Source organism: Dreissena polymorpha, chromosome 11, assembly GCF_020536995.1.
Source record: "Dreissena polymorpha isolate Duluth1 chromosome 11, UMN_Dpol_1.0, whole genome shotgun sequence".
NCBI classification, from domain to species: domain Eukaryota; kingdom Metazoa; phylum Mollusca; class Bivalvia; order Myida; family Dreissenidae; genus Dreissena; species Dreissena polymorpha.
This window is the reverse complement of record NC_068365.1, coordinates 25377042-25404030: the sequence shown is the minus strand read 5'-3', so window position 1 is coordinate 25404030 and position 26989 is coordinate 25377042. Positions and strand designations below refer to the sequence as shown.

General features: G+C 37.7%; 1 protein-coding gene across 4 annotated transcripts; it reads right to left on the bottom strand.

Moving 5' to 3' along the window:
* Nucleotides 1-662: 662 nt before the first annotated feature.
* LOC127850483 (phenylalanine-4-hydroxylase-like) lies at nucleotides 663-26989 on the bottom strand. 4 transcript variants are annotated; one of them, XM_052383567.1, is made up of 13 exons: nucleotides 26763-26989; nucleotides 18249-18377; nucleotides 17259-17436; nucleotides 15894-15923; nucleotides 11989-12145; nucleotides 8243-8293; nucleotides 7722-7867; nucleotides 7151-7286; nucleotides 5628-5754; nucleotides 5140-5235; nucleotides 3807-3940; nucleotides 2851-2966; nucleotides 663-1638 (listed from the first exon to the last, which is right to left on the bottom strand). In XM_052383567.1, the coding sequence occupies exons 1-13, from the start codon at nucleotides 26811-26813 to the stop codon at nucleotides 1595-1597; spliced, it is 1395 nt and encodes a 464-aa protein (XP_052239527.1). In that variant the 5' UTR covers nucleotides 26814-26989; the 3' UTR covers nucleotides 663-1594. The 4 variants fall into 4 exon arrangements, with proteins under 4 accessions (XP_052239527.1, XP_052239528.1, XP_052239526.1 ...); XM_052383568.1 differs by lacking the exon at nucleotides 26763-26989 and adding an exon at nucleotides 25979-26125; XM_052383566.1 differs by lacking the exon at nucleotides 26763-26989 and adding an exon at nucleotides 24879-25046.

Below are 26989 nucleotides of genomic sequence, written 5' to 3'. Positions count from 1 at the left end.
GCTATTGTGGTTGGGTTAGTTTGAATTAAAACATTATTCAAATCACAAGATTTAATTATGTTCGTTGTTAAAACTTAATCTGGCCAAGAAGAGGGGAAGTGTCTATTCCGAAGTGTATTATGTCTCTCCGCGCCTGAGGCTGCATTATGTGTGAACCCATAGTGTGACCCTCCTGTTCGTCATAATTATATAACAAGACTCACGAATGTTGACATATAGTTGCAATTTTCTAGTTATGTAGTGTGTTTGTTTTTTACTTAAAAATATGCAAAACTAGCATTTGTTGTTCGGGAAACGGGAGTACAAGGAGAAAAGCCCACCTATTCGGTATTGTGACCAAATACCCCTCCCCAAACACACACACACACACACACACACACAGGAACGGGGGTCAAACCCGGGTCACCGAGTTGAGAAGCGCGTGTACCAACGAATGCGCTAACCGGAAAGCTGGAGAGGGGCAGCTGGTCTCTTCATACTATATATAAACTGCCTCAGATTAAATTCTCTTCTTGCTAAGCCACTGGTGTATATCAAAAGTGTATACTAATGATCAGTTACAATATTAGAACGCTTTTGTTGCATAAAGATTAATACATACCATTAAGTATGCCTGATAGTTCCCGATGGGTTAGCTACTAAAATAGTGACAACTACGACGATCAGCATTCTCATATTTTAATCAAGAAGAGTTTCGACAAGCAAATTCCTACAAAAGGAAGACAACTCACTGACGTTGTTCAAACATATTCGAATGTACGGACATGCATTTCTCAACCATTTAATTTGATTTAAAGTAAGCCAACGGTATATACGGTAAGTTCGATAGAGCAAGCGTAATGTCACTGTATCTAAATACACAAATGTACTCTTCATAACCACGTATCCCGATTATCACGCTTTCTCCGAATAATAAGTGTATAGCAATAAATAAAAACACGAATATAAAGCAATCATCAAAAACGCAATACCAAATATGTACAACTTGAATTAAGAATGAATAAATAAACAAATTCATACACCGATAATTCAGTTAGAAGCAGTATTCGTGTGTTCATTCATGCACAAGCACATATACATGCAAAGATACTTTATAATTATACAATATTCATGAAATAATTCATCCACCGACAAATATATTATATACAATATTCCGTAAATTCAAAAGGATGCCCCATACATTGTACAATAAATTGAAGTTGTATATTGAATATCACACAAACAAATTGTAGTTTCACTTTCATACATTATGAAGAAAATTAGACAACATGCTTGATACAGAAAATTGAGCAAACGATGTCGTAATAAAAACAGAAGTAAACGCTACAAAACAATCAGGTTCGTGTTTTTTACGCACATAATGTTAACATACATGCATTAGCAAACCTTTATAACGTTACAAAATATTCTGCTAGACCAGACACCCATTTATATATTGGTCTCCATTAAAAATACATTCATCACTTTTCGCGGGGTTTCGTACAACAGAAAATTGTGAAAAAAATAAAAAATCTTCATACAAAAAAAGTAATCCGTCGTTAAAGTGTCCGTGTTTCTATGATGATTTCTGCTCACCTTTTCTTCTTTATACTTGTTACTTAAACTTCGAAATAGCGTCCTCCAGCAAAGTCATTTCAGCTGTAAACATACGTAAGTTTTAATATGAGCCGCATCATGCGAAAATGGGTCTTATGCCGTATGCGGCAAGCGTAGCTCCAGACTAGACTGCGCGGATGCAACCCTTTCCGCTATTAAGTCATACATGACATAGCGGTCTCATAAGCGGACAGGGCAGCCACTTACCAGCATGTGCGAATGTGCGCGCCGGTCTGGAGCTACGCTGGTCGTTTATGGAATAAGATCCAATTTCGGATGGCGCGAGTCATATTATAATGCAAGTTATGGGCATTTTCCTTTGAAAATACCAATGCTTACCAGTTACAGTCAAGGTATTGATAAAACAAAGTAAAGGCATAAAGACTTATCAAACCACTATACGCGTTAAGAACACGTCCAACTGTTATACTAGCCTCGAAATGAGGTGGTCATAGGCGTTCCCTCACTGTCATTGTTTAATGTTAAATATGATCACGGTTATTCGTCTATCTGCTGCAATGTCGATTAATAATAAAAAGCGTACGTCGGTGTGCAGTTTACAAAATACCAGTTCTATCAAGAAAACAATATCAAACAGTATTAACTGAAAGACTACACGAACCAAATAGCACTACAGATAACAATTTGGTCACGTGGATGATAAGAAAAAGATATGAACAAGAGATTTGCTTGTCCGAAACACAATGCCCCCTACTGCGCCGCTGTGAAGCCATATATTTGACCTTTGACCTGGAAGGATGACCTTGACCTTTACTACTCAAAATGTGCAGCTCCATGAGATAGACATGCATGCCAAATATCAAGTTGCTATTGCAAAAGCTATGGGTAATGTTAAAGTTTTAGGACGGACACACAGACTGACAGCCAGACAGACGGACTGTTCAACTTGTATATGCCACCCTATCGGGGGAATAAAAAGTACATGACACAATGGATGAGGTGAAGGGCGTAAAATCATACGACTTACACGTCGATTACGAGACTAATTTAGGAGGAGTCGTAGTCACTAAAGAGTGTAAGTGGTACATAAGTGGTAAATACTTAGTCTCAGTGATAATGAAATGCTTAAGTGGTCAAGTATGAGTCTTGGTCAATTACGACCATTTGACCAGTCCGGTGCTACATTGACCCAGTCCAGATAACAGTTGCATCATAAAAATTCGCAGCGTCAGGTCGGTGTTGACGGCGGGAACTTAATTGGCATATACAAGGGGCTAGGAACCACCAACTTACACTTGATGTTCCTGGCGAGATTGAGCAGCTGGGACTGGGACTCTATCACGTCTACTGACTGCGTGTAGGGGTTGTACTGTACCGAGAACGGGCGCGGAATGGTGGAGGCGTACTCGCTGAAAAGAGAAGGAAACAACTGGTGGTAGAAAGAATGATATCGCATACATGTATAAGCATCTTGCTTGTTCTGAGAAAATTTGGCTTAATGCATGTGCGTAAAGTGTCGTCCCAGATAAGCCTGTGCAATCCGCACAGGCTAATCAGAGACGAAACTTTCCGCTTGTATGGTATTTTTAGTTTCTATGAAGTCCCTTCTTACCGAAAATCAAGTTAAGGCGGATAATGTCGTCCCTGATTTGCCTGTGCGGACTGCACAGGCTTATCTGGGACGACACTTTACGCACATGCATTTTGCCCAATTTTCACAGAACAAGAAACATATAATGAGTACAGGCAGAGAATTGTATGTGGAGAGGGTCTAAATTGTATGGGGAGAGGGTCTAAAAATATGTTATTTATTTATAAAGGTGTAACCGACATTTAATACGATGTGGAGATTCAATTGATAGTACGTTCCGAATTTTATGAAATCCTTCCAAGCGTTGCGCTGCATTATGCGAGGACCAGGAGTGTGGCCCAGCACTAATATTATATAATTTGCGAGGCACACAATATGTTTTTGACAGATATTGAATGTTATATGCAATTTTCAGCGATTTTTTTTACTATAATACAAAATGTTGGTGTGGTATTGTGCTGTGGAGAGACAATGGTTCTCAAGGATCGAAAGCCATCAGGATGATATTTGTATTTGTACGTATGTAACTATAAATCAATAAACTGGTCAATGTCAAAAGCAGAACGTTGTTAGCAGTAAACTTCGTTATAATTTGGCATTAAATACAGGTTTATTGGTACTCGAACGTTGTTATAATTCTGAAATAGAGAACACCAACCGCATTTTCTGTTTGGCGTTCTCAAAGCTTTCCGCCACAAAGTATATGGGTTGGAACTCTGTGATAGGATAGTCCTGCTCAGCCGTCTTAACGGGCTCGAAGGGCCGCTTCTGGGGCTTATCAGTCAGACAGTACTGGAACAGAGATACCGCCATGCGAATGAGCCGCGATCTGAGTAAACTGGGCTAATGCATGTGCTTTAAGTTTCGTCCCAGAATAGCCTGTGCAGTTCGTACGGGCTAATCAGGGACGGAGCTGTCCGCCTTGTCTGGATTTTCGCTAATAAGGCACTTCTTTTAATCGAAAAAAATACTATAAAGACCGCACAGACTAATCTGGCACGACACTTCACTCATGTGCATTACGCCCAGTTTTTCCAGAACGAGGCTTAAATATATGTGCAAGCAAAGACAGCTTTCAAAATACATTTTGAATAGCGTTTCTTATTATGGGGTTATCTATAGAAACACATATGCCGTTAAAGGACTGGCTTCAACAAGCGTTATCAGCAATGTCTTAAATATTATCTGCACTTAAGTGTGAGCGTGGAAACTTTTGTATTTCTTAATACACATTTTGGGTATGATTTTAACACATTTGTGCCTAGTGGACTCTCCCATCCTTCTAAATTGGATCAATTTATTCCCAAAATTAGGGATGTCTAGTATATTTATTTCTATATTTAGAATATTTCTTACAGAAATTCCTTTAAGCAAACAGTGCAGACCCTGATGAGACGCCGCATCATGCGGCGTCTCATCTGGGTCTACGCTGTTTGCCAAGGCCTTTTTTCTAGACGCTAGGCATAAATGGGTTGTTTGTCCTCAAGAAATCTTTTTTCGCAATATTTGTATTGTTATTTTGAAGAATTATTAGAAAATCGATACGTTTTTGTAAACCGAATGGATCACTCTCATTATTAGCGACTCAAACTCCTATTGCTAGCACCACATCGGTGGTAACCACTACCGTCGAAACTAAAATCGGTAATGATTATCGTATTCCTACCAATCCCTGCAAACGTTTAATATGCAATGACGTTGGAACGTGATATATTCCGACCAGGCTATACTCTATTTTTCGGGTTTTCCGAAAATTCCATTTAAGCATAATGCCAGTGGGTGCATTTTCGACATAAATATCCTTATAGTGAACCTTTGCAATCAGGTGATATAGAAACTAACAACAACTTCAAACATGTACGATAAACAATTTGTTTGAATCGACCATCATCCCGTTGTCTGTAATGACCGCAGAGAATAGAATGACCATGCTCGGAAACAGTCAAATCTATAGGCGGAGTATGGTGATATGCAAAGGGAGGTAATTCTACCTGGAGCTCTCCGAACGATGACAGTAGTCCCGCCCCGTATGCTCTGACCTCATCGTCCTGGTGACACATACCGAACTCCACCGTGAACCAATAGCACTGAAGTGCAAGGTGTATTTTAAATAATTGTATAACATATTATCAGAATTTAAAGGAATGATTTTCCGTTTGCAATTTTACATCTAACTGTCTGATAATGATATGAGATAGTCAAGCCCTAATGACAAACCTTGAATAAGACATAAAAAAGAAGTTGCGACCATGAGCGCAAAATGCCGAAAAAATAATTTAGCATATTTTTCATTTAATTGCAACATTATTAATTACACTAAACGTGTACGCATAAATTTAATTTCCACGTTATGGCTGAATAGAAGTCAATAAAACGCTTAGTAGACAGTTTTTTTTTCGTAATTTCCAGTTTTCTTTTTAAAATGTATGCTTTCTGTAAGCCGAAAACTGTGACGCCTTCTGTTAATTAATACACTTACCGTAGCGATTTTCTTTATGTAGTCGTCTGGGGCACCTAACGACGCCAGGCCGATCTCCTGGGAGAATTGGGCGAAGATGGGATCCGCGAACAGTGGCACGTGACCAAGTAGTTCGTGGCAGACGTCGCTATAACAATTAAGGAAACATTAAATTTATGGTTTTCATACGCCAGTTTTCGAGAATATGGCGGACTTAAGGTCCGAGAACATGGGCGCGTGACCAAGAAGTTCTTAGGAGACGTCACTAAATATTTTAGGTTTCCGAAACGATAGTTTGTATTGGCCGTATTGATAACGTTGAACTATCGTTCTTATTGTATTTAGAATTATTTGGAATTCGATTTAAGACCCGCGAACACAAGCGCGTGACTAGGAAGTTCATGGCAGACGTCACCGAATGAGGTTAGGAAACAGTACAGTTTACGATTGCCGAAAGAAAGTTTGTATTGGTCGTATTCATAACGTTCAACTGCCTTTTCTGAAGTATTTAAATTAACACATGTAAGAATTGGGATTTCAATCTTTTTGTATCTTGAGATATAAACTATTCGTAAATATACGTATAATAACTTAAGTGTGGGTCCGAAATAAATGGCGTTGATAGAGCCTTTACTGATCAGAAACGCGATAGTCGATGAACATACAATTAAAATAAACCGGCGGCGCAAAAACGTCATGTGTTTCGCGACCAAGCAAACATTTCATCCCGTTTTACTGGACAAAAAATGTAGACAACAAGTTGTGCGTTCGATTTTAATTGGTTAGACGTTTTTGCGTAATGGACAGAAAACCAGAGTGAAACACTGTTCTTAATAAATGTTCCTTGTATGTTAATGTGTTTCGCCCAGGATGTGAGGAAATCTGCACTTTTTAATACCGGATATAAGCATCTATTTAGAGAAACATTCACAAAACCACACATTTATATTGAAAACTAATTTAATCAATAAGACGTGGCTCTTGAAGAATGTTTTGCGTGAAATAATTATTATTAATAACGTATCACATAAATATTCAAATTCATGAATACGACATTCTCTCTCAGTCTTATATATGTAAAATTGTTTCACCGTTTTTTTACCAAGATCTATGTATCTGCCAATGAATATTTGAACCAAATTAACTGAATTACAAAATATCGTCATAATTACAATCACTCGCACAAGAGGGACAGCGGATGGCTAATGTACATAGAGGGAGGTTGCAAATTCCCTGTTTTACTGTAGACCTTTCGGTTGAAGATACAAAATGGATACATTCTTTGTTTATCATATTGAAATATCCCAAATCACAAGTCGGTCAGTGTTTACAATTGCGGCACTTATAATGAAGGATGGGCAATAGGCACCCTTCGATATCACGAACTGATGGATATGTAACCGGACGTATGAGAGAAAGCTACGCGCGAGACTCAACTTTACATCCTCTTACAACTTAGGCGAAATCTCATATTTAATATTTGACCGTGAAGAGTAACACCGACCTTGGGTCTAGGAGCCACGAAAGATGACGCAGATACTCACGGTTCTGGAGTGTACATTGGTTTGGAGGAGTGGCGTATGTACTGTGTAGAGTGGAACACGCGGAACGCCAGTCCCGCCAGGAAGTCACGTGACGACAACAGCCCCGCAACCGGCCGCAGACGGAACCCCGTACAGCCTTGATGGAGGGAAAAGATTGATAGTTTAACAAAACACCATACATATATGAAATAAGAAAAGTTTACACGGCTTTTCTTTATACATTTTATTTCGACGCCACCCTCAAAAATACAGTAGAAATTATTGCCAAAGCCTTACATTTAGCATACCGGTACATGTATTTTTTACTGTTTCTTCAACAAACAATTATCGAGACCAGCATTGGTTTAGAATTGATCGGGCATGCATTCTAGACACACTTGATTGCATCTACGCACCATGATTGATAATTGATAGTACATACACATCATACCTGATTGAATATTCAGAACAAGTTTGATTGGACAAAGACATCCCACTTTCGTGTACATGCGCAATACACTTATTTTGCCATTGTCAACGCATTTCACCGCTCTGCAACACAACTTAATGGGCATGTCTATCGTTCACTTACTCTGCAGGAAGTTGGAAACGTCCTCGAGTTGCGGAATGTTGTCTTCCCGGAAGCCGCAGTTGTCCCGGAGAAGCGGAAACACGTGGTTGAACTCGCGGCACGCATGTGTGGGGTACAGCTTGGTCAACTCTCGGAAAATCGTACCCCTGCGGATATAGAAAAACAACAACATTGAATTCGTCAGTTCCAGGGGCATTGGTGCCTCGTTAGACGTTGACAATCCAATTGGATATTTTCTGTTGTTACGGACCCATTTTTTTCTACGGCAACAGCTGCATGCTTGATATTAATCCTTTATTAAACGTATACGAACTGTAGGTCAGAGATCCGTCGGATAAAGTCTTTGATGCGCCTTTGGCTGTTCAATCAAAATGCAATACCCGCAGGTACCTTGTATGAGTCAAGATTACTTAATGTACAATTGTTTCATGTATGGAAATCTTAAATGTCGATATAGTTTGGTGAGACTGGGAAAATGTTGTCTCAAAGTAAAATGGGAAAACGGCGGAGGCAATACTTACCATGTTTTCACTTCGTCTTCCGAGTAGGTCACCCTGGGGATCGGAGTCCCACTAAAAACATTAATTTCAGTTGTACTCACATATTTTATCTTAAATTCATTAATTTATCAACATAGTCAATCATTACACACTCAAACTTTGCTTCGAAAACCGGACTCCTTTGCCCAAAAGGTGTAAGTGCAACAAAACGCCAAACCTAAAATTGTAGGTCTAAAAAATACTGAGTTTGGAATTTATATACACGCAAGCGTGGTTAGCCTTTGTGTGTGGCTAAATATGGCAATGAGTCGGGTTTTTTGCCGATAAGGCCAGCATTTTTTTATTATCTGTTTTACGGGAGCGACCGACCCTATTTTTCGACAAATACAAATAAAAATAAAAGTCACTCTTTTTTTTCATTTACATTTCACCCGCCGACCTAGTATTTTATCCAAAACTAGAAAAAAATTGCGCAGATTGCCGAAAGTGTTGTTCAAAATTTGTTTATAATACGGGTTGTTTCGTTGTGCCAATTCGACTTGTAAAGCGTCAGCGATTTTCATTGGCTATTGCAGCCAATACCACACGCTATTAGCCAATCGGTGAGTATTTAACAAATGATTTTCCTATTGCATTTCCGAATTGGCGGACATTAACATCAACGAGACAAATGTAGCATATTTTAAAATCAAATTAATTGAAAACGGAGCAGAAACAATTTCAATTAGAAAAGATAATCTTCAGAACACCATTTTGACATCATGCCCATATTATGTGATACGATATTCAAAATAATAATGAGTTTTTGCAGATGATGCAGAGGTGTCACCATCGATAACTTTCGGCGTGTTAAAAAGTTTTGGGTAGGTTTAATAAATATGCGTATTAATTAAAATGCATATCCTGTAATATTTTTATAGATAAAAATCAACATCCCGAAAATGTCCAAGAAGTACTACTTTACGTTTCTTTATAATGAACATGAGGACTGAACCACGGGTACTTGCATCAATAATCCCATTCCCCACCCACCCATATCTATTCTTTATTTAGAAAAAAGTATGCAACACAGCTTCTGAAGAAAATAACATTGGGTCCCGATATTCGTATGTCCGTCAAAGCCACAAGAAAGTTTTATTTATTTTTCTTGACATTATTTTTCAAAAATGAGTTATTATTTAGCCGAAATATTATGTTCTATCAACTGTAAATAATGTTTTCATACTGCAAGATTTGTACTGCAAGGAATTCAAATAAATGTATCACACCTCAGGCTCTGTTGATAAATGTGCTCAGGGCCCTCGTTTGGCCGTTTTGCGGGCCGAAATTCGGCCCCATTCCCACCTTAAAATAGTATATTTTTTTCCCTATTTCACCTAAAAATTCCCACCTCAAAACAAAAAAAAATAAATATTTTTTTTACTTTTATACCTATGTTGCCAGCAGGTATCTTGCTATAAACCTTTGATTAAATGCATATTTATGTAAATTACATTAAAATAGAGTAATATTAAGTGTTGAATGATTGGTGAAAAGATCTTGTAAAATTCCCCTTTTCGCCAAAAACGACGTGAAATTCCCCCCTCTAAGGGCCCCGGCCCCAATCCCCCAAAGTGTAGCAACGGCCCTGGTGCTCAATCGGCTCTATGTATTTGTTCCAAGGGTTATTATTATCTTCACATTTATATAGCTCTCTCTGTTTATTATATATCCAAAACATGTTTTTGCTGTTTCTCCTTAAAATAATACAGACAACACATTCCATAGAAATTTTCACTTGAACGTAAACTGTGAATAAGAGAGGAACAAAATAATATTTGCAAAAGTTTGCACCATTTTATTTTGACAATACTGTGAGTCTTTTACGAAATTTTTAAAATAAAATACTATTTTAAAATTTACAATTACATAGTTCAAAAGTTGTGTTCTATATATAATTTATCTTGCGAGTAAGTTATATACAGTCAGCAGAGTAATTCTAGTAGAACAATTTAAATCCTTGCTACATGTGCTATTTAATTCTTTATACGGCTTTCACTTAAGAAAATGTTCAATGAAATAATTCTAGGTTTCTAGGTATATTGTGTCTTTTACCTCAATATTTTGTTGGGGCTAATGTGAAGCCAATGGACATGATACAAAACCTACGAAGATTACCGCCATACAATGTCACATACAAAAAATTTATCACCTAACCCATGCGTTTTGAGAGAATAATATTGTTTAACTCTTTATTATAGAAGTAAATATTAAGCATGTGAAACAAGGACGGGTTATTTTTAACTCCAAATGTATGATTTGATCACACCTAGAAGAAGAAAACACTAACATGTTACACATCAAATATTGAAGCCCTGACCCTTGCGGTGTCTGTGTTGTTAGGGATTATCAAAGACATTAATCTATATAAATCAGTTGACCCCTGAAGCGCAAACAGTTTTGACCACGGAGACATGCTTTGAGGAAACTTAGCAAAGAACCACTATATGGTTGGCATGCAACGCAACAAACCAAAGGGCCTTGCGGTTTCAGAGAATGATTATATTATTTATATTAATAAGCAAAACAGTAACCCCTAGGGAGGGCAAATTTTCTGCATGATTTGAACAAACTTCAAAGAGAATCTCATAACGATGTTACACACCAAATATTGTAGTCATGCCTCTTGTGTTCACTTAACATATATAAACACTATACCTCTCTCTGAATATAAAATGAAATGCAGCACATGTTTTTATAAGTCTATACCTGACGGTTTCTTAAATAAAATATTCACATTTTATGTACTAGAACTTTCACTACACAAAGTTTGGATCAAGATCAATTCAAGCGCAGTCTGATCAGGATCCAAAGTGTTCGCTTAACATCTTTAGAAGAACTGACTGAATGACAATTTTGTTAGACAGTTTGGGTCCTGATCAGACTGCTCTTTTAGAGCCAAAATGGTCGCAATCGCCCTAAGGTCCAATTTCCTGTTATGTGGCTGATTTTTTCTCATGATTGATACAAATTAGCATGTTATAAAGCAAGTCTGTTGTATATTAAATAGTATTTTTTAGTGTGCATATTCCACCCATGGATGAAAGTTACAAAGTTGGTTGTTATTTAAAGCTTTTAAACAATGTAAAAAGTTTTCAATTCTTTTTTATTTAACTCAAATGCATGCTATATTTGTTATAAACATACATATGATTAACCCTCAACAAAAGTTTAACGATCACTATAATACACTACACACCTGGCGTGGTTAATGGTCTCTATTGAAGCAATATAGTATAATACATGCGAAAGGTGCTTTTACATATAAATATATATAAAAATATGTTTACTATTATTATAAAAAGCTTCTACAACAGTGTAATAAGATATATAAAACACTTAAAGGTTAATGCAAGTATACATAAGGTTAAATTGGCTTAATTTTACATTTTCAAAAATAAAAAAAATAATCAGTTTAGACAGTTTAAGTTTTATTTTTTTGGTAGACTGCTCACTTTTCATGATTTTATTTTAATTTTTATTTATCCCCCCCCCCCGACTCATTTTTTTTGAAAAATTTCCCGTAAAACAAATAAAAAAAATGCTGGCCTAAACGACGATGGTGCGAAAATTAAGGAGATTTTTACATACTCTGACGCATAATTTCTTCAATTCAAATGATGAACATGTCGGTCTTTAATAACATGTTATCATCTGAACTCATTTATTTGGTTGTTTATTGGGTGGTTTGAAACAACGATACACAACCTCTCAAAATGAATACGCACTGTTTGTAGTTGAAAGCGATGTCGGCGAACTCCTTACGGCGTGCCCGGTACACGGCGTCCGTGAAGCCGGGGTGGTCCGAGTCCAACTCTGATCCGTAACTCAGAATCTGGTTTGCGAACCGGTCCAAGTCGGCGATGCGCCGTGGGAACCATGGTACTGCACAAGAAACGGGAATCAGATTGATTATTAGGCGATAATTATTTATGTTAGTTAGTTTAAACCTATTTATTTTAGCTCGATTGCATAGAAAGTAATTCCTACTTATTTGAAATGCTCTCGAGTCCGTTTCCTGGGCCTAGAACCAGTACTTGGTGTCTATATGGGAGATCGAATGAACGCTCCCACAGCGGGGATCGAACCCGTGACCTCCCGGTCGCTAGGCGTGTTATGTTAGTTGTTTTGAGTTACGTTCCTTCTTTGATTGAATACGAAAGGCAACCATTTGACGTACATGGTGAATATTTTACATAGAAAACTTATTTTAAATATACAAATATCATATACAAGAAACCCAAAGTCAAGTATATGCATAAAATAAAAAGTTGTTTATACAAATGGCAATATCAGAATAATTTAGACAGTTATTTGATAGATAAAAAACGTAATAAAACAATACAATTAGAGTCTCCTAAAAATGATTGATTACCAGTCATCAGAATACACATGTTAACATTGATAGTCATGTATTCATTTTCCATGTCGAGAAAATGATTGAAAAGTGTAATGGTATTACTTCCATTTACGCCTATATAATATATACTAACTAAACTACATATTATGAATAGACAGAAGGTAACCAGAGGGAGTAATCACGTGATTATGAAGATGGCGACGACCACGCCGAGGCAGGTATTTTTCGCCGTTTTATACCCTTTATTACTTGTTTTTTTTTAATTTCGCTCACTTTCCAGCCATATTAGCAAGAAAGTTACTGGCGTTTATTTCATACTAATATTCGCTCTATACCTCGACTTTACTCGCTACGAAATTTCTTAGCGGGATGACCTAATTAGGGCTCCACGAAGAAAATTTGCGGGAAGTAAAGTCGAGATAAAAGCGAAATTAAATACGAAATAAACAATTAACACCTTTTTACTGATATGGCTGGAAAGTGAGCGTCATTTAAAAAATTAACAAAAGTAATAAAGGGTATAAAACGGCGAAAAACAAAACAAAACTGTCTCATCATGGACGTCGCCATCTTGAGTATCACGTGATTACCCCCTCTGTAAAGTGGGCCAATTCGAAAATTCAAGCCTAAAGATTGACCAATTAGAAAATTCAAGCCTAAAGATTCCCAGCACAGTTAAAGCAAGAAGCTCACACTAGTAGGATATGTGGACAATACGCATACAGACACTGTGGCTATAGGTGTTATTTCATTAAAAAAAATAGTATCCAATGAAAATCCAGCTCATATGCAACAACAATTTTCAGTGGTTGAAAAAGTCAAATGTACATGTATAGCAACGACGATTTACAGTTTTATTCTAATATAAGGAAAAGACCAATGAAAACCGTCGTTACATTTTAGAATTGGGTTTTATTGGCTACTAGTTAATTAAGAGTTAACACTTCTTGACCATTCGTAGTCACTGAGTAAAGTAGTATGATTTTTTAGATTTTCAATATTTCTTGATACACACTTATTGCATCTTAGTTTGTATTTGAATAAAAAGCCAAACGATAATATGATTGTTAGATATCTCAGAAATGTGACCAAATTATTTTTCAATTTAGATGAAGTTTAGAGTAAGGAACAAAACGTTTACGATCATGTCTAAAAGGCATTTTCAGCAGTTGGAAATCCTTTTTAAATGCGGTATGTTGAAAAATATGTATAATTTGATGAGCTTTAATGTGTGATCCAATCGTGGTGCACGTGTACGGAAAGATGTCTAAACAGTGTGTTGCAAACACGAGCCAGTGGATAATTATAAAGTCATTTGTTTTATATATGTCGTATAATTATATTTTAATTGTCAAACGATCTTTGTACAATATTGAATTGAGATACAGATATGATATAGATAGTGTCGATGATCTCAAAACAATCAAATCTACTCAATTACAGAAAAGAAAACTATACATGTCATGTGTATATACATATATAGCATCACTACAAATACCAGACTACACATGTTATATGTATATACATATAGCATTACTACAAAAAAACAGACGGAGTATATAATTTTTTTAATAAACGTCACCACAAGCCATATGTGCACGGGAAGTAAAACAAGAGCACCGCATAACGGGTGCCACGCTCGGCTACGGGTGCTTGTCATAATTTTTTTTTAGAGGTCACAATGACCTTGACCTTTGACCTAGTAACCCCAAAATGGGTGCGGCGTGTAGAACTCATCAAGGTGCATCTACATATGAAGTTTTCAAATTGTAGGTGGAAGCACTTTGACTTTAGAGCCAATGTTAAAGTTTTATAGTAGAGGTCACAGTGACCTTGACCTTTGACCTAGTGACCCAAAAATGGATGTGGCGTGTAGAACTCATCAAGGTGCATCTACATATGAAGTTTCAAAGTTGTAGGTGGAAGCACTTTGATTTTAGAGCCTATGTTAAAGTTTAATATTAGAGGTCACAGTGACCTTGACCTTTGACCTAGTGACCCAAAAATGGGTGTGGCGTGTAGAACTCATTAAGGTGCTTCTACATATGAAATTTCAAAGTTGTAGGTGGAAGCACTTTGATTTTAGAGCCAATGTTAAGGTTTTAGCACGACGATTACGGCGGACGGCGGACGACGAGCTGGCTATGACAATACCTCGGGTTTTCTCCGAAAACGCCGAGCTAAAAAGGACAAGTATAAGATGAGATATCACTTTAGTATGCGACAATGTGATAGTGTGATAATACGATGACGAAAGTGCGACAATACGATGGCGACAGTGCGATAGTGCGATGGCGACAATGCGATAGTACGATGACAACAGTGCGACAATACGATGGCGACAGTGCGATAGTACGATGGCGACAATGCGAGGACAGTACGACAACGCGATAGTATGATGGCGAAAATGCGATAGTACGATGGCGACAAGGCAGCGATACGATGGCGACAGTACGATATGACTATTGCATTGTCGCCATCGTACTATCGCGTTGTCACAATGTCGCCATCGTACTATCGCGTTGTCGCATTGTTGCCATCGTACTATCGCATTGTCGCCATCGTACTATCAAATGGTCGCCATCGTACTATCGCTCTATCGCATTGTCGCCATCTGGATTTTAATGTGAAACCACGATGGCCCTAACGGTATTCCGTACTTAAGCGCATAGTTTTTAAGTCAATTCGAGAGTAACCTTTTGTTTGTAGGTGAGAGGAGGTGAGAATGAAAAATCGAATCATAGCCGGTACGCTGTGCACATAACTTCATGCTTAATTTTCATTTCAACCACAAAGTTATCAATTTTCAACCCTGTTTACCATGCAGCAGCAATTCGCGTATTTAATACCGAATTAAACATTTTACGGGAAGAACTGACCATTTGATGAGACGATATTTCGACATAGCGGCCATACTGTACGAATTAAATATGCAAGGCCGAAAGCAATCAAATGTACAAGGCCGATCGCGACATTTAGTTTTTTCTTGCAAATAAAAGGGAAAATAAACGATGTTCTAATGGTTCACTATAGACTTCAAACATTATTGCGATTAAGCAAAGTTTATGAGCCTATGGTGAAAACATAACTCGTGCATTTTGTTGTTTTAGTTGATTTTTTATACTGAAGCTTGCACTTGGTGAAAACGAAAATGTCAATTTTGTTTTTCAAAAAAATGTACCCAGATATAAGTACCACAATTGCCAACCGATCTTCCAAACTTATTAAACTATGCGCTTAAAATGTATATATGGTTGCTATGGGAATATTTACCTTCTTTGTCAATTGAGATGGAGTTTCCTCCTAGCATTCATAAATTATAACGCACATATATCATACAGGCATCACACATAAATCATACAGACATCACACATATATCATAAAGACATCAAACATTCATCATGCGGACATCACACTTTACTAAATTTGATCACAAGGTGCTCATAGAAACACGTGTTGGACTTAACGCATGCTTCTTTCAAATACCATTGTCACAGTATATCAATGCAGGCAGCTAATGCGCCCGCGTTCGCGTGCATAGTCACACAACCTTAATACCACGCTCACATCTTTAGATACCATCAGCGCAAAAAAAGGATTTCTTTCAGAACATGTATAGAGTTTTATGAAAAAATTAAGAATTACATGCATTTATTTCAGAAAATAAAACGCATTAATATAATACACGTTTTTTTCCAATTGAACCTAAGTTTATACCAGAAAGTTCAACCTCACATCTCCTTATTAACTATAGGTGTATAACAAACAACAAGTTTGGGAAACTTGCGTAATATGTTGTCGCCTATCCGTTTCTAACATTTAACCCATGACACACGAAACGTAGAAAGATGACTCATGTACTTATATGAGCCGCGTCATGCAAAAATGAGTCTTATGTCAAATACGGCCAACAAAACTCAAGACCAGTCTGACCATGTCCATTAATGGAACCAAGAAACCGTGCGTGACTGAATAGCGGACAGTGTAGCTACTAACCAGACTGAGCGAATGTCTCATGCCGTAAACGAAGACTTTTTAAATCGAAGAGACAAAGATATATCTTGCTTAAATAGCAGAAAAAAATTACAAATAAATTCGTACGGACATACGAAAGAAAAAAACGCAGACTATCGCACAGACGAAGATATTCACAGCCGGACCAAAGCACATGTACGTGAAGAAACATCCGGCAGAAAGAATAGTTATAATAACATGAAATTCAAACGAACATAAACAAACTTATGAATCCGGATCAAACCTTGCCATGACAAGGGCTCGTTGTCATTTCCGGAAGGGTCAAATACTTAACATCGTATCCTTTACTAATGGAAGGAGTTTGTAAGACGCAAACTAATCGCAAAGAAAATAATTACCCGCATTCATACAAAATGCATACTAGAGCCTCGTTGGTGTTTCATTTATCGAAAAATAACATTTGAATGACCTTTGAACGACCTTTTTTCTGTGAGGCTCACATTTCTAATAATAAAACGCAATTACAAAAGGTGCATTATTGAACCTTGCTGTTGTTTTGGACCAGGTACATGACCTCATTTATAAAGAAAATGACTTCGAATGCATTTTTTGTGAAGGGGCCCACATTTCTAAGAATAAAACGCAATCATAAAAGCAGCTTACTTGAGCCCCGCTGGTGTTTGCGGGTCAGGTACGTGACATCGTAACCTTGACCTTTGAGTGCGAGGATAGCGTCCTTCAGACCGCCTTTCGTATCGTCGGCGTCAACGAAGAACTCGTACTGATCGTCACTCTTCTTGGAGGGCCGGGACTCGATATGGATCAGATTCACCTTGTGAGTCTAAACATTCAAGATGAATATGAGCCGCGCTATAGGAAAACAGGACTAAATGCATTAGCGTAAAGTGTCGTCCCAGGTTAGCCTGTTCCCACAGGCTAATCAGGGACGACACTTTCCGCATAAACTGGATTTTCGTTTAGGAGAGACTTCCTTCAAACGAAAAATCCATAAAAGCGGTAAGTGTCGTCCTTGACTAACCCGTATGTACTGCACAGGTTAATCATAGACGAAACTGTATGCACATTAAGCCCTATTTTTGCAGAGCGTGGATTATAATTATGCACTGTGTACAAAGATGTAGTTATATCATGCTGCTGTGTAGTAATGTATCGGATAGTGGCTTCCATATACTTGCACGAATGATTCCATAATGAGACTGAATGTATGCACTTGAATATTGTTGATTGTTTATTAAATTAACGTATGCGTTTATTTAACATGACTTCATAATTTGATGACGTCTTAGCGTGCAGGTTTTTATAAGATAATATTGACGCAAACTATTTAAGCGACTCTCAATTGCATGTATCCGTTTATTAAGAACAGATAAAACAATAAGAGCAATATGTTTGCGTCTACTTTGACACAAGTAAATACTTTAAGCGTTTTTCTATTGCACACATGTGTCATATAAGAGGGAAAAGCACCCATCTCTTAGAATTTATGTAAAAATGCGTCTTTTACGAAAACGAAAAATTGCATGCATGGCGACCCACGTGACACTTTAAGCGGCTGTCAACTGCACGTCTGCTCGTATTAAGACATGCGTAAACAATTAAAGCGCATCTCAATGCACGCAAATGTGTACTCACTTTGAACACTTTGAGCGCCGTTGCGAGGGCGCCAATCTTCTCTGGCACCGAGAACAGGATGGAGGAGCTGCCCTCGGTGTCGTCATAGTCCTCCACGTAGTTCGAGTGGCTGACGGAGCCGTTTTCCTTCTACAACGTATAGGTAACAGTATACTAAATAATCGTGTCATGTAAGCGCTGTATAGTTGACTCGAAGGCATGTTTTACGCCTTTAACTATTGTTCTGGTTTTATCTTTTGGAGATAGTGGTAGGGCATGAATAGGTGTTCACTACTAAATCCCTGAAATATGATAAACTTAGAGACTATAGTAAAACATTGCAATGAAAGAGGTAAATAGAAAATGGCTGGTTTTTATTTTGCAAAAAAAGTCGATTTTGATTTGTGTCAAGTTCTTTCTTGGTTTGTACATGACATATCTTTTTTATTGCATAAATTGATTCCGCTTAGAATGACTTAAGAACAGGTATGGTTATGGGGGTCTCTATGTGCAAATGTTGCATTTATTTTAGCTTAAAGTTGTCGCTTTAACATTGATTTTTATAGTGAAACTTTTTAGTATATTATGACACATACACACGATAATAAATAGTGCGCGTTATACCGGCTCTTTAACGCGCCCGCATTTAACGAGTATTCCGGGCTGTATTTGGGTATTTCGGTATATAATAAAAAAATAATTCACACTCACTACAGCTCCAACAAGCTCGCAAAGCTGCTATTAATGCTTGCGCTCTAACTCAGATGCAGATCATATACAAATATGTTCATGCAATAATACGATGCGAACATTCTTTATTAATATATACATTCATAGGCATAAGTTGTTAACTACGTTCAGTATATGCATAAGCTTTCAAACGTAGCAAAGTCGTACGCATGAGAACAGCTAATATGAGCCGCGCTCTGTGAAAAGGCTTATGCGCAAAGTGTCGTCCCGGCGGACTGCACAGGCTAATTAGGGTCGACACTTTCCGTATAAACTTAATTTTTGCTAAGAAGAGACTTCTTTGAAACGAAACATATAAAATCGGAAAGTGTCGATCCTAATTAACATCTGCGGATTGCACAGGCTAATCTGGGACGACACTTTACGCACACGTATTAAACCCCTTTTTCACAGAGCACGGCCCATATATAGGTCAAAGCAAATATCCAAAAACTGAAATATATCATTAAAATGAGTACCGACGAAGGTTACTGTGAGCAACATACTAATTTCAAAATAGCGGTAACAACAATCAGGTTGACCCCAGACAATAATCTTTACCGATCAATTCAAAATAGCGGTAAAAACAACCAAGTTGACCCCATACAACAATCTTTACCGATTTTCAAAAAAGCGGTAATAACAACCAAGTTGACTTCAGACAACAATCTTAATCGATCAAAGTTATACGACGATAAAGTAAAGCCATGTGGACACCAGTTCTTTAAAGAGATTGGTCATTTAAAAAGCTGTTCTTAAAGGAATAGATGGTTTAAAACATGTTTATACCTGTTAGCATATAAACTTTTGTTTGCTTGTCTTGTTGCAACAAGTAGGTCAAAACGACTCTGTAACACTACCGTTTGCTATATATACACTTACGACAAATTGTTTACCTTTTCAGACTAAACTTTGACATTGCTTCTTATTTAAGACGTTTCAAATAATGGCGTCGGTAAGTTATGGCATGCCATAATAATAATAATAATAATAATAATAATAATAATAATAATAATAACGATAATAATAATAATAATAATAATAATAATAATAATAATAATCTCTTTATTTTCTGAAGGTAACTCATTAAGACTCCACATTGATACAAAGTCATGCAAACAGTTTAACAATGACAATCTTATTTTCAATGAGGCCTTCAAACAACTATGCATTTCTGCATTATCACGCGAAACATGTAGACTTTGACGGACATAATAGTACTGAAACAGTGTTATATATACATATTTCCATATTGGTATTCAGAACATTAATTTTATTTTAGACAGATAAAGTCAAACGTAATATAAATAGATAAGCTATCGAAATGTTCGAGTGTATATGAAGCGTATTACTTTATTTCATACATTTAGACTACATGATGCCTCCCTAATATCAAATTGTTATTGTTTGGAATGACGCTTTTAAAAATGCTCATATATGAAACTATAAGAAGACCGTTATCAAAGCCGAGTGTCCTTAACTTGATGTACATGATAAAATGCCATTGGAGATATATATGACCTATAAAGTCCGCCTGAATTGCTTCACCAAATGCTCGCCATATGAAAAAGTATGAATACTACGCGTACAGAATTGTCGACCTGTAACACATTGTTATCACGAGGATCATCAAAATGTGTTTGAAGCTGTCTGTGATAACAATGACATGCACAGCTGTGGGTTAATTAAAAAAATATGAAAGAACAACTTTAAAAAATCGTAATTGGCTAATGGATTTCGCCTGATAATAAAGTGTTCGTACATGTGATGTGCTATTATAAATTCCATATACCGTCTTCTTACTGTATTTATTTGCTTGTTCATATTACCGCACGTACGTACACCAGGGTTCCCGATTGCTTCAAAAAAGTTTCCGCAACTTTATTTCCCCACTTTAAACTAGTTGCCGCCATTTTCATCATCAATACCGCTCTTATGGGCATGTATACGGGATACGTGCCAAAGAACGCGGTATTATTGATACAACAACGACTATACATGTATATACCTTGCTATTACAGCTAATGTCTGCATTAAAATTTAATACTTGACTACAACTGACATATTGTTATTTAAAAATAGTAGACCACATTAAATAGAACATATACGTGTCTTTGTCGAACTAATGAGATGTTTAACGCCAATTTAATGATCCTGTTGATATACAGCTTAATTCGATGCGAATAATACCAATTATAGAAGTCGCTTACCGGTATTTCCACTGGGGGCTGACGAGGTATAAGCGTAGTCCGTTTCGCTACGACGTCCGGTATATGTTTTACTACGAAAACATTTCGTCAATACATATGACATCGAAGAACGGATTAGTGGAAATTTGTGTTTAAAACAGGTAAGATAATGCTTTTGTAATAACAAAACTCTGAATTTAAGCACGATGACATTTCAGAGATCTGTTACATCAAATTATGATTCAACATGTGTCTGGTTTATGCGGTTAAACATTAAATATACCGCTGATTTATCAAACCGAAGTCAAGTTTCACTTAAAAAAATGCAATTAAGGTTTACAACTGTGTTTAATTGACACAATTTTACAATTTCCATAATGATGTATGTATCGTTAAGCCACTGGTGTGTTTATAAATGTGTAGGGTGATCCAGTTATCAGAAATAAAGGCTAAATAGTATTATTATGCATGATCGTGTCTCTGACAGTATACGTATATGCCTCGCTACGACAACGCTTTAGCGTGTATGCGTTTCTCACAGAAGACGTTTTGGTTATCTCTCAAAGGCGAAATAAAGAGAAAAAAAATTAATACAGAGTCATGGAGTGGCTGGATGTATCCTTTTCGGAAGAGGTAGTAACAACGACAAAAGATGACCCGAAGCGCAAAGTCGACATGGTAATGCACATTATTATCGTATTATTAAATTCATGACTAGGCCAAACGAAACGATCAAAATCGAAAATCCATATATAAGACGACAGTTGAGAGTCGAGAACTTAATGACGTCGGTCTTAATAATAATTACGCATCTTCACTTTGTGACAATGCCTTATACGTTCTTTTAGATAGAGACCGACAATAGGTTTTTAGCATACGGTATTCTTTATCAAATAACATTCGTTCGATCCTCGTTATGTCCAACTCGCTAATCTCGAAACACTGCTTAAGTTCAAGTAAATCCCATGTCCCAACTTCGATCCTTCTTTATCTCATACGGATTTTGATTTTTACATTGTATATATATCAAAGCGATTCTTGAAAATCTGTTATCGCCAACTAATTTTTAGATGAATTTCATGTAAGTATACATGATTTTAACTGTAAAATCAACACATGTAACAGCCGTAAGGTGTGGAAAGTAGGATCCCAATGGGACAAATCCGCAATTGCTAAATCAATGTATTGTTATAAAGGTGTGGCAGTGGGTTTCTGTCACAGGTTATTGTTTACTGCGTACACGACGGCCGGTAGATTTACCTCGTGTTACAAAGCGGTTAAAGCCAAGTCTCACTATGATGCCGGCGGAGCCCCGGTGCGTGATCAGGAATCTACCTGGATGAACCGGGGCCCTACCGGGATACCGATGCTCCACCGGGATGAACTGTGAACGACCAGGGACAACCGGGGCTCCACCGGGAAAGTATTAAAATGTTTAATACCTCCGGGATGAACCGGGAGTCACCGGGAACGACCGGCAACGACCGGCGTGGCACTGGGAACAACCGGGACTGCATCGGGAAAAATCGGGACGGCACCGTAGCTCCAACGGGGCCCAAACAGACCCCGGCAGAGCTACGGCGAGCCTGGTGAATGCAGACAGAGTCCCGGTATAGCTTCGGTACATAAGTAAACCGGCGCTCTGACGGTGCCGTCCCGGTTGTTCCCGGTGCAGTCCCGGTTGTTCCAGTGCCAAGCCGGTCGTTGCCGGTCCTTTCCGGTGACTTCCGATTCATACCGGAGGTATTAAACATTTTAATACTTTCCCGGTGGTGCCCCGGTTGTCCGAGGTTAACCGGGGCGTTGCCGAAGCTCTGCCGGTGTATGATGCCGGTATAGCCCCGTTGAGTGCCGGCGAAGTGACGGTATACCGGGGCTCTGCCGGAACGCTTCCGGCTTTCACCGGGGATCAACCTGGGCATTACCGGCGACAACCGGGGCTCTGCCGGGGCTTCACCGGGATAAACCAGTCCGGGGTTGACCGGGACTCTGTCGGGCTGTTGACCGGCTTCAACCGGGGCGGCACTGGGAAAAAGTGTGACCGCGTTAAAAAAATGTCTAAGAATCATCCCGATTCTCGCCTGTCGACCTGCGTTAGCAAACCGGTATGGACCGGGGCTCTACCGGCAATAGTGAGACTTGGGCTTAACTTTCGATTTTCCTTTTTCTGTTTTCGTCTGCGGGTTTCTCCAGATATCCCCAACTATTTTTGTATGTCGTTACAACTTCGAGATAATGAGAATAATATATTAATAATAATAAATAATCTGACAATGGACATGCTGTGTTTATTCGTGATATCTTTCGCACAAGACTTTCTGTGACTGTAGATTTTGTCGGAATTATCAATTTGCCAGAAACCGGATTGAATGTAATATTTTCAGCATACTTGTTTATGTCGCCACCCATAATATTAAACGTGCGATTTCTGTATTGTACACCTGGACACCTTTCCGTTTGGATGTTTATGCGCACAATGAAGCACAGCATCTTTTGCACTGGGCAATGGCAGTCTGCAGTAACTGATACAGAAACTTCGTTGAGTAACCTATACACTATATTTGTACTTCGTAGCACAACCAATACATACTCTGTGCGAAACCTATACATAAAGCAACTTGTAATTTCCTTCGAAACAAACCATTTGGATAATTAAAAAAATGTTCGTAACCTGGTTTGTACTTCAAAATGTGTAATGTACTCTGAATCAAAGGAACAAAAAGTTTTATTCAATTTAAGTTACCGTAATTGGCTATTTTAACAGAATAACCACCTTATGCATTGCTTCAAATCAAAATATTTCGATTTAAGCTCAAAATAAATGTAAAGGTTGCAACTGCGCACAATTGTAATTAGTTTCTTATTGAAAATAAGTACCTACCATTACTGGATGTTCGTTCTCTAATCCATAAATACCACAAAAGATGAAACTCGCCTTATTAAGTAGTGTATTTACACAATGTTTTCGTAGTAAAACATATACCCGACGTCGTAGCGAAACGGCCTACGCTTATACCTCGTCAGCCCCCAGTGAATACGGAAAGAAAGGTTTATGATCGTGTGATTTATATATCATTATGAAGAAGAACGAAGCGAGCATATCGGGCTTTTTTGTAATTACCACGTTACGCATGTTAATTTATAGAGGTTTAAAATATTCACAACAAGGCTGTACACTAGTGCAGTAATGTCAAAATCGCTCATTCAGAACAATACACGTATAAATGTCCTTGATAATAATGCCATTATTTTACTCAAAAATCCAGGTTTTGTGATGAATTACAAACGCTCCGCATTAAACCGGTATCGAACAATTTCACCGCATTTCTTTACGATCCTCGTGCATTGAAAACGAATCTAAGGCGCAGACTGTTCTGATAAGTCATGTGAGGTTTATATAAGGCTATCCTTAAAATGAAAAACGTATCAATAAAGTTTATTTTGTGTGTGACGGATGATGCAATTTCGCCCAATGTCTTGTACATTGTATGTATGCGTGAAACCTAGTAAACCGTTCCGAGCGTGTAATATTGTTCATGTTCTTTTAGAGCACATCAACTCCTGTATTTGATGTATTAATATAACAATACATTAAATGAATAACAGTGTTTAAGCAATCCGATTGAAATTAAAGTATATCAAATCACAGGAAAAGGCGCTTCTTAAGTTATTAAAAAGACCACTAACTTTTATACGAGGTCATTAAGTTATAATGAATGACTGTATGTCTTACCCCGTTCGTCCCGGACTCATAGGCCAGTTTTGCCTTTTTCGCTTGAGAGAGACCTGCATCCATTTTCAGGAAATAAGTCAAGGCCGCACAATAAATGTAGTTCCGATCTCAACTTAACAGATTCTTATCTACTGAAATGGGTCCGAATGTGTTTATGTTGTTCGTAAATAAATTCGACCTTCACCAGAGTTAATAACAACCAATCCGATTGGTCGAAACAGTTACACCTCCGTGATAAGGTGTATGTAAAATAATTACCGTATATAGGGATTATGTCGTGATAGGCTCGACTGTCTGGTTCGCGCAGTTGTTCGACAAGCGCTTCTAGACGCTCCTGGTTCAATCCCCGTTCCTTTTACCATATGAGTTTGCATGGTGATTAGTCTGACGTAGGATACTCCATTGTTAAATCCTAATAGTCAGTTTGTAATGTGGATTATAACGTATTATAACTTAACTTTAATTCATCACGCGATACTTAACAGGGCATTTCAATCACATGTTTAATGTATACATTAATTTAAACAAAACAACGGTACAGCTAAAATAAATTACCAATTCCTGAACTTTTATAAAACAAAATATCAATTGTATGATGGCATAGAACTGCCGAACTTGTGATAACAAACTACTGAGGCATAAAGGTCGAAAAAGATTTAATTCTTGTCACGAGTATAATATTGTTCTATATTATTTATTTCTGCAGTATATAACTGTTTTAGTAGTAATTTACATAATAGCGCAAATTAGTGGCATGCTACATTTATTTGGGACTGTCAGGTTATCAAATATTTATGTGTCGTGTTGTGAGAAAACTGGGCATAATGCATATGCGTAAAGTGTCGTGCCAGATTAGCCTGTGCAGTCCACACAGGCTAATCAGGGACGACACTTTCCGCCTTAATATTTTTTTTGCTAAGAAGAGACTTCATTTAAACGAAAAATGTCTCAAAAGCGGAAAGTGTCGTCCCTGATTAGCCTGCGGACTGCAAAGGCTAGTCTGGGACGACACTTTACGCACATTCATTATGCCCAGTTTTCTCAGAACACGGCTAATATTATTAATAAGTTGTGTCCGAAGTCTTCTACAATACCAATACCTGAAATACGCGCGGGTTACGTACATCCTTATACATTCTGAGTCCTGTTAACGTATATGCGCGTCGGGTTTTCGATGCATATCACCAATGTCAATTGCGACATAAGAATACAACACATGTTACCGGTATTACATAATTTCAGTAGTTTTCCGGGATCTTAGATTATAAACAAGCTCATGAGAATCGGGCTTAGGTAAGTTGCTTTTCTGCCTTTTATCTGCCAATAACACGTGTGTCATTCAAACTTTGTTAGTGGGTGATGCAACGTTTAATGCAATTCTGTACTACGACTTATATGTTAGCCTCGCTCTGGGGAAACCGTGCTTAATGCATGGGCGCACATTGTCGTCCCAGATAAGCCTGTGCAGTACGCATATACTAATCAGGGACGATACCTTCCTTTTGAATCACTTTTTAAAGAAGTACCTTCTTAGCGAAATTCCAGTTAAGACGGAAAGTGTCGTCCAAAGATAATTAGAAGATACATAACGCGCATGCAGTAAGCCCCGTTTTCCCAAAGCGAGACTCCTATAGATATGAGAAAACCGAGTCTCACGCTCCGAGCGCGTAATATATTTTAGGTCATTTAGAGCACAACGACAATGTATTCGATTTTTTCTTATAACAATAAATTAAAAGACTTAGTTTAAAAGCAATCAATATCGAGCAAAATCGAACCAAATAAAATCACAGGGAAGTGTTTTGCTTTTCATTTTTAATTTACCACATATTATATAAATATATGTGCGGTCGGTAAGTAATTATGAATGAATTTATGTCTTACTCCGTGCGTCCCGTTCGTCCCGTTCAACGCTTGATAGAGACCTGCATCCATTTCACTAAATTTAATCCGCACAATTGATGTAATTTCGACTTCAAATCGCAGAGCTAGGTAACCCACATATGATCCAGTTTATTGTATTCATGGATAATTTTGTTCTTCAACGATTTCAAAACAATGAATCCGATTGGTAGAAACGGTCACATCTTTGTAGCCAGACGGTATGTAAT

What these genes read in the sequence shown, in the direction of transcription:
- LOC127850483 (XM_052383566.1), bottom strand. Translation starts at nt 24,941, where the DNA reads ATGGATGCAGGTCTCTCTCAAGCGAAAAAGGCAAAACTGGCCTATGAG. An exon ending in CAAACACCAGCGGGGCTCAA is followed by an intron (nt 15,924 to 17,258) that starts GTAAGCTGCTTT and finishes TATGAATGCTAG; the next exon opens with GAGGAAACTCCATCTCAATT. An exon ending in CCAATGTACACTCCAGAACC is followed by an intron (nt 5,755 to 7,150) that starts GTGAGTATCTGC and finishes TAATTGTTATAG; the next exon opens with CGACGTCTGCCACGAACTAC.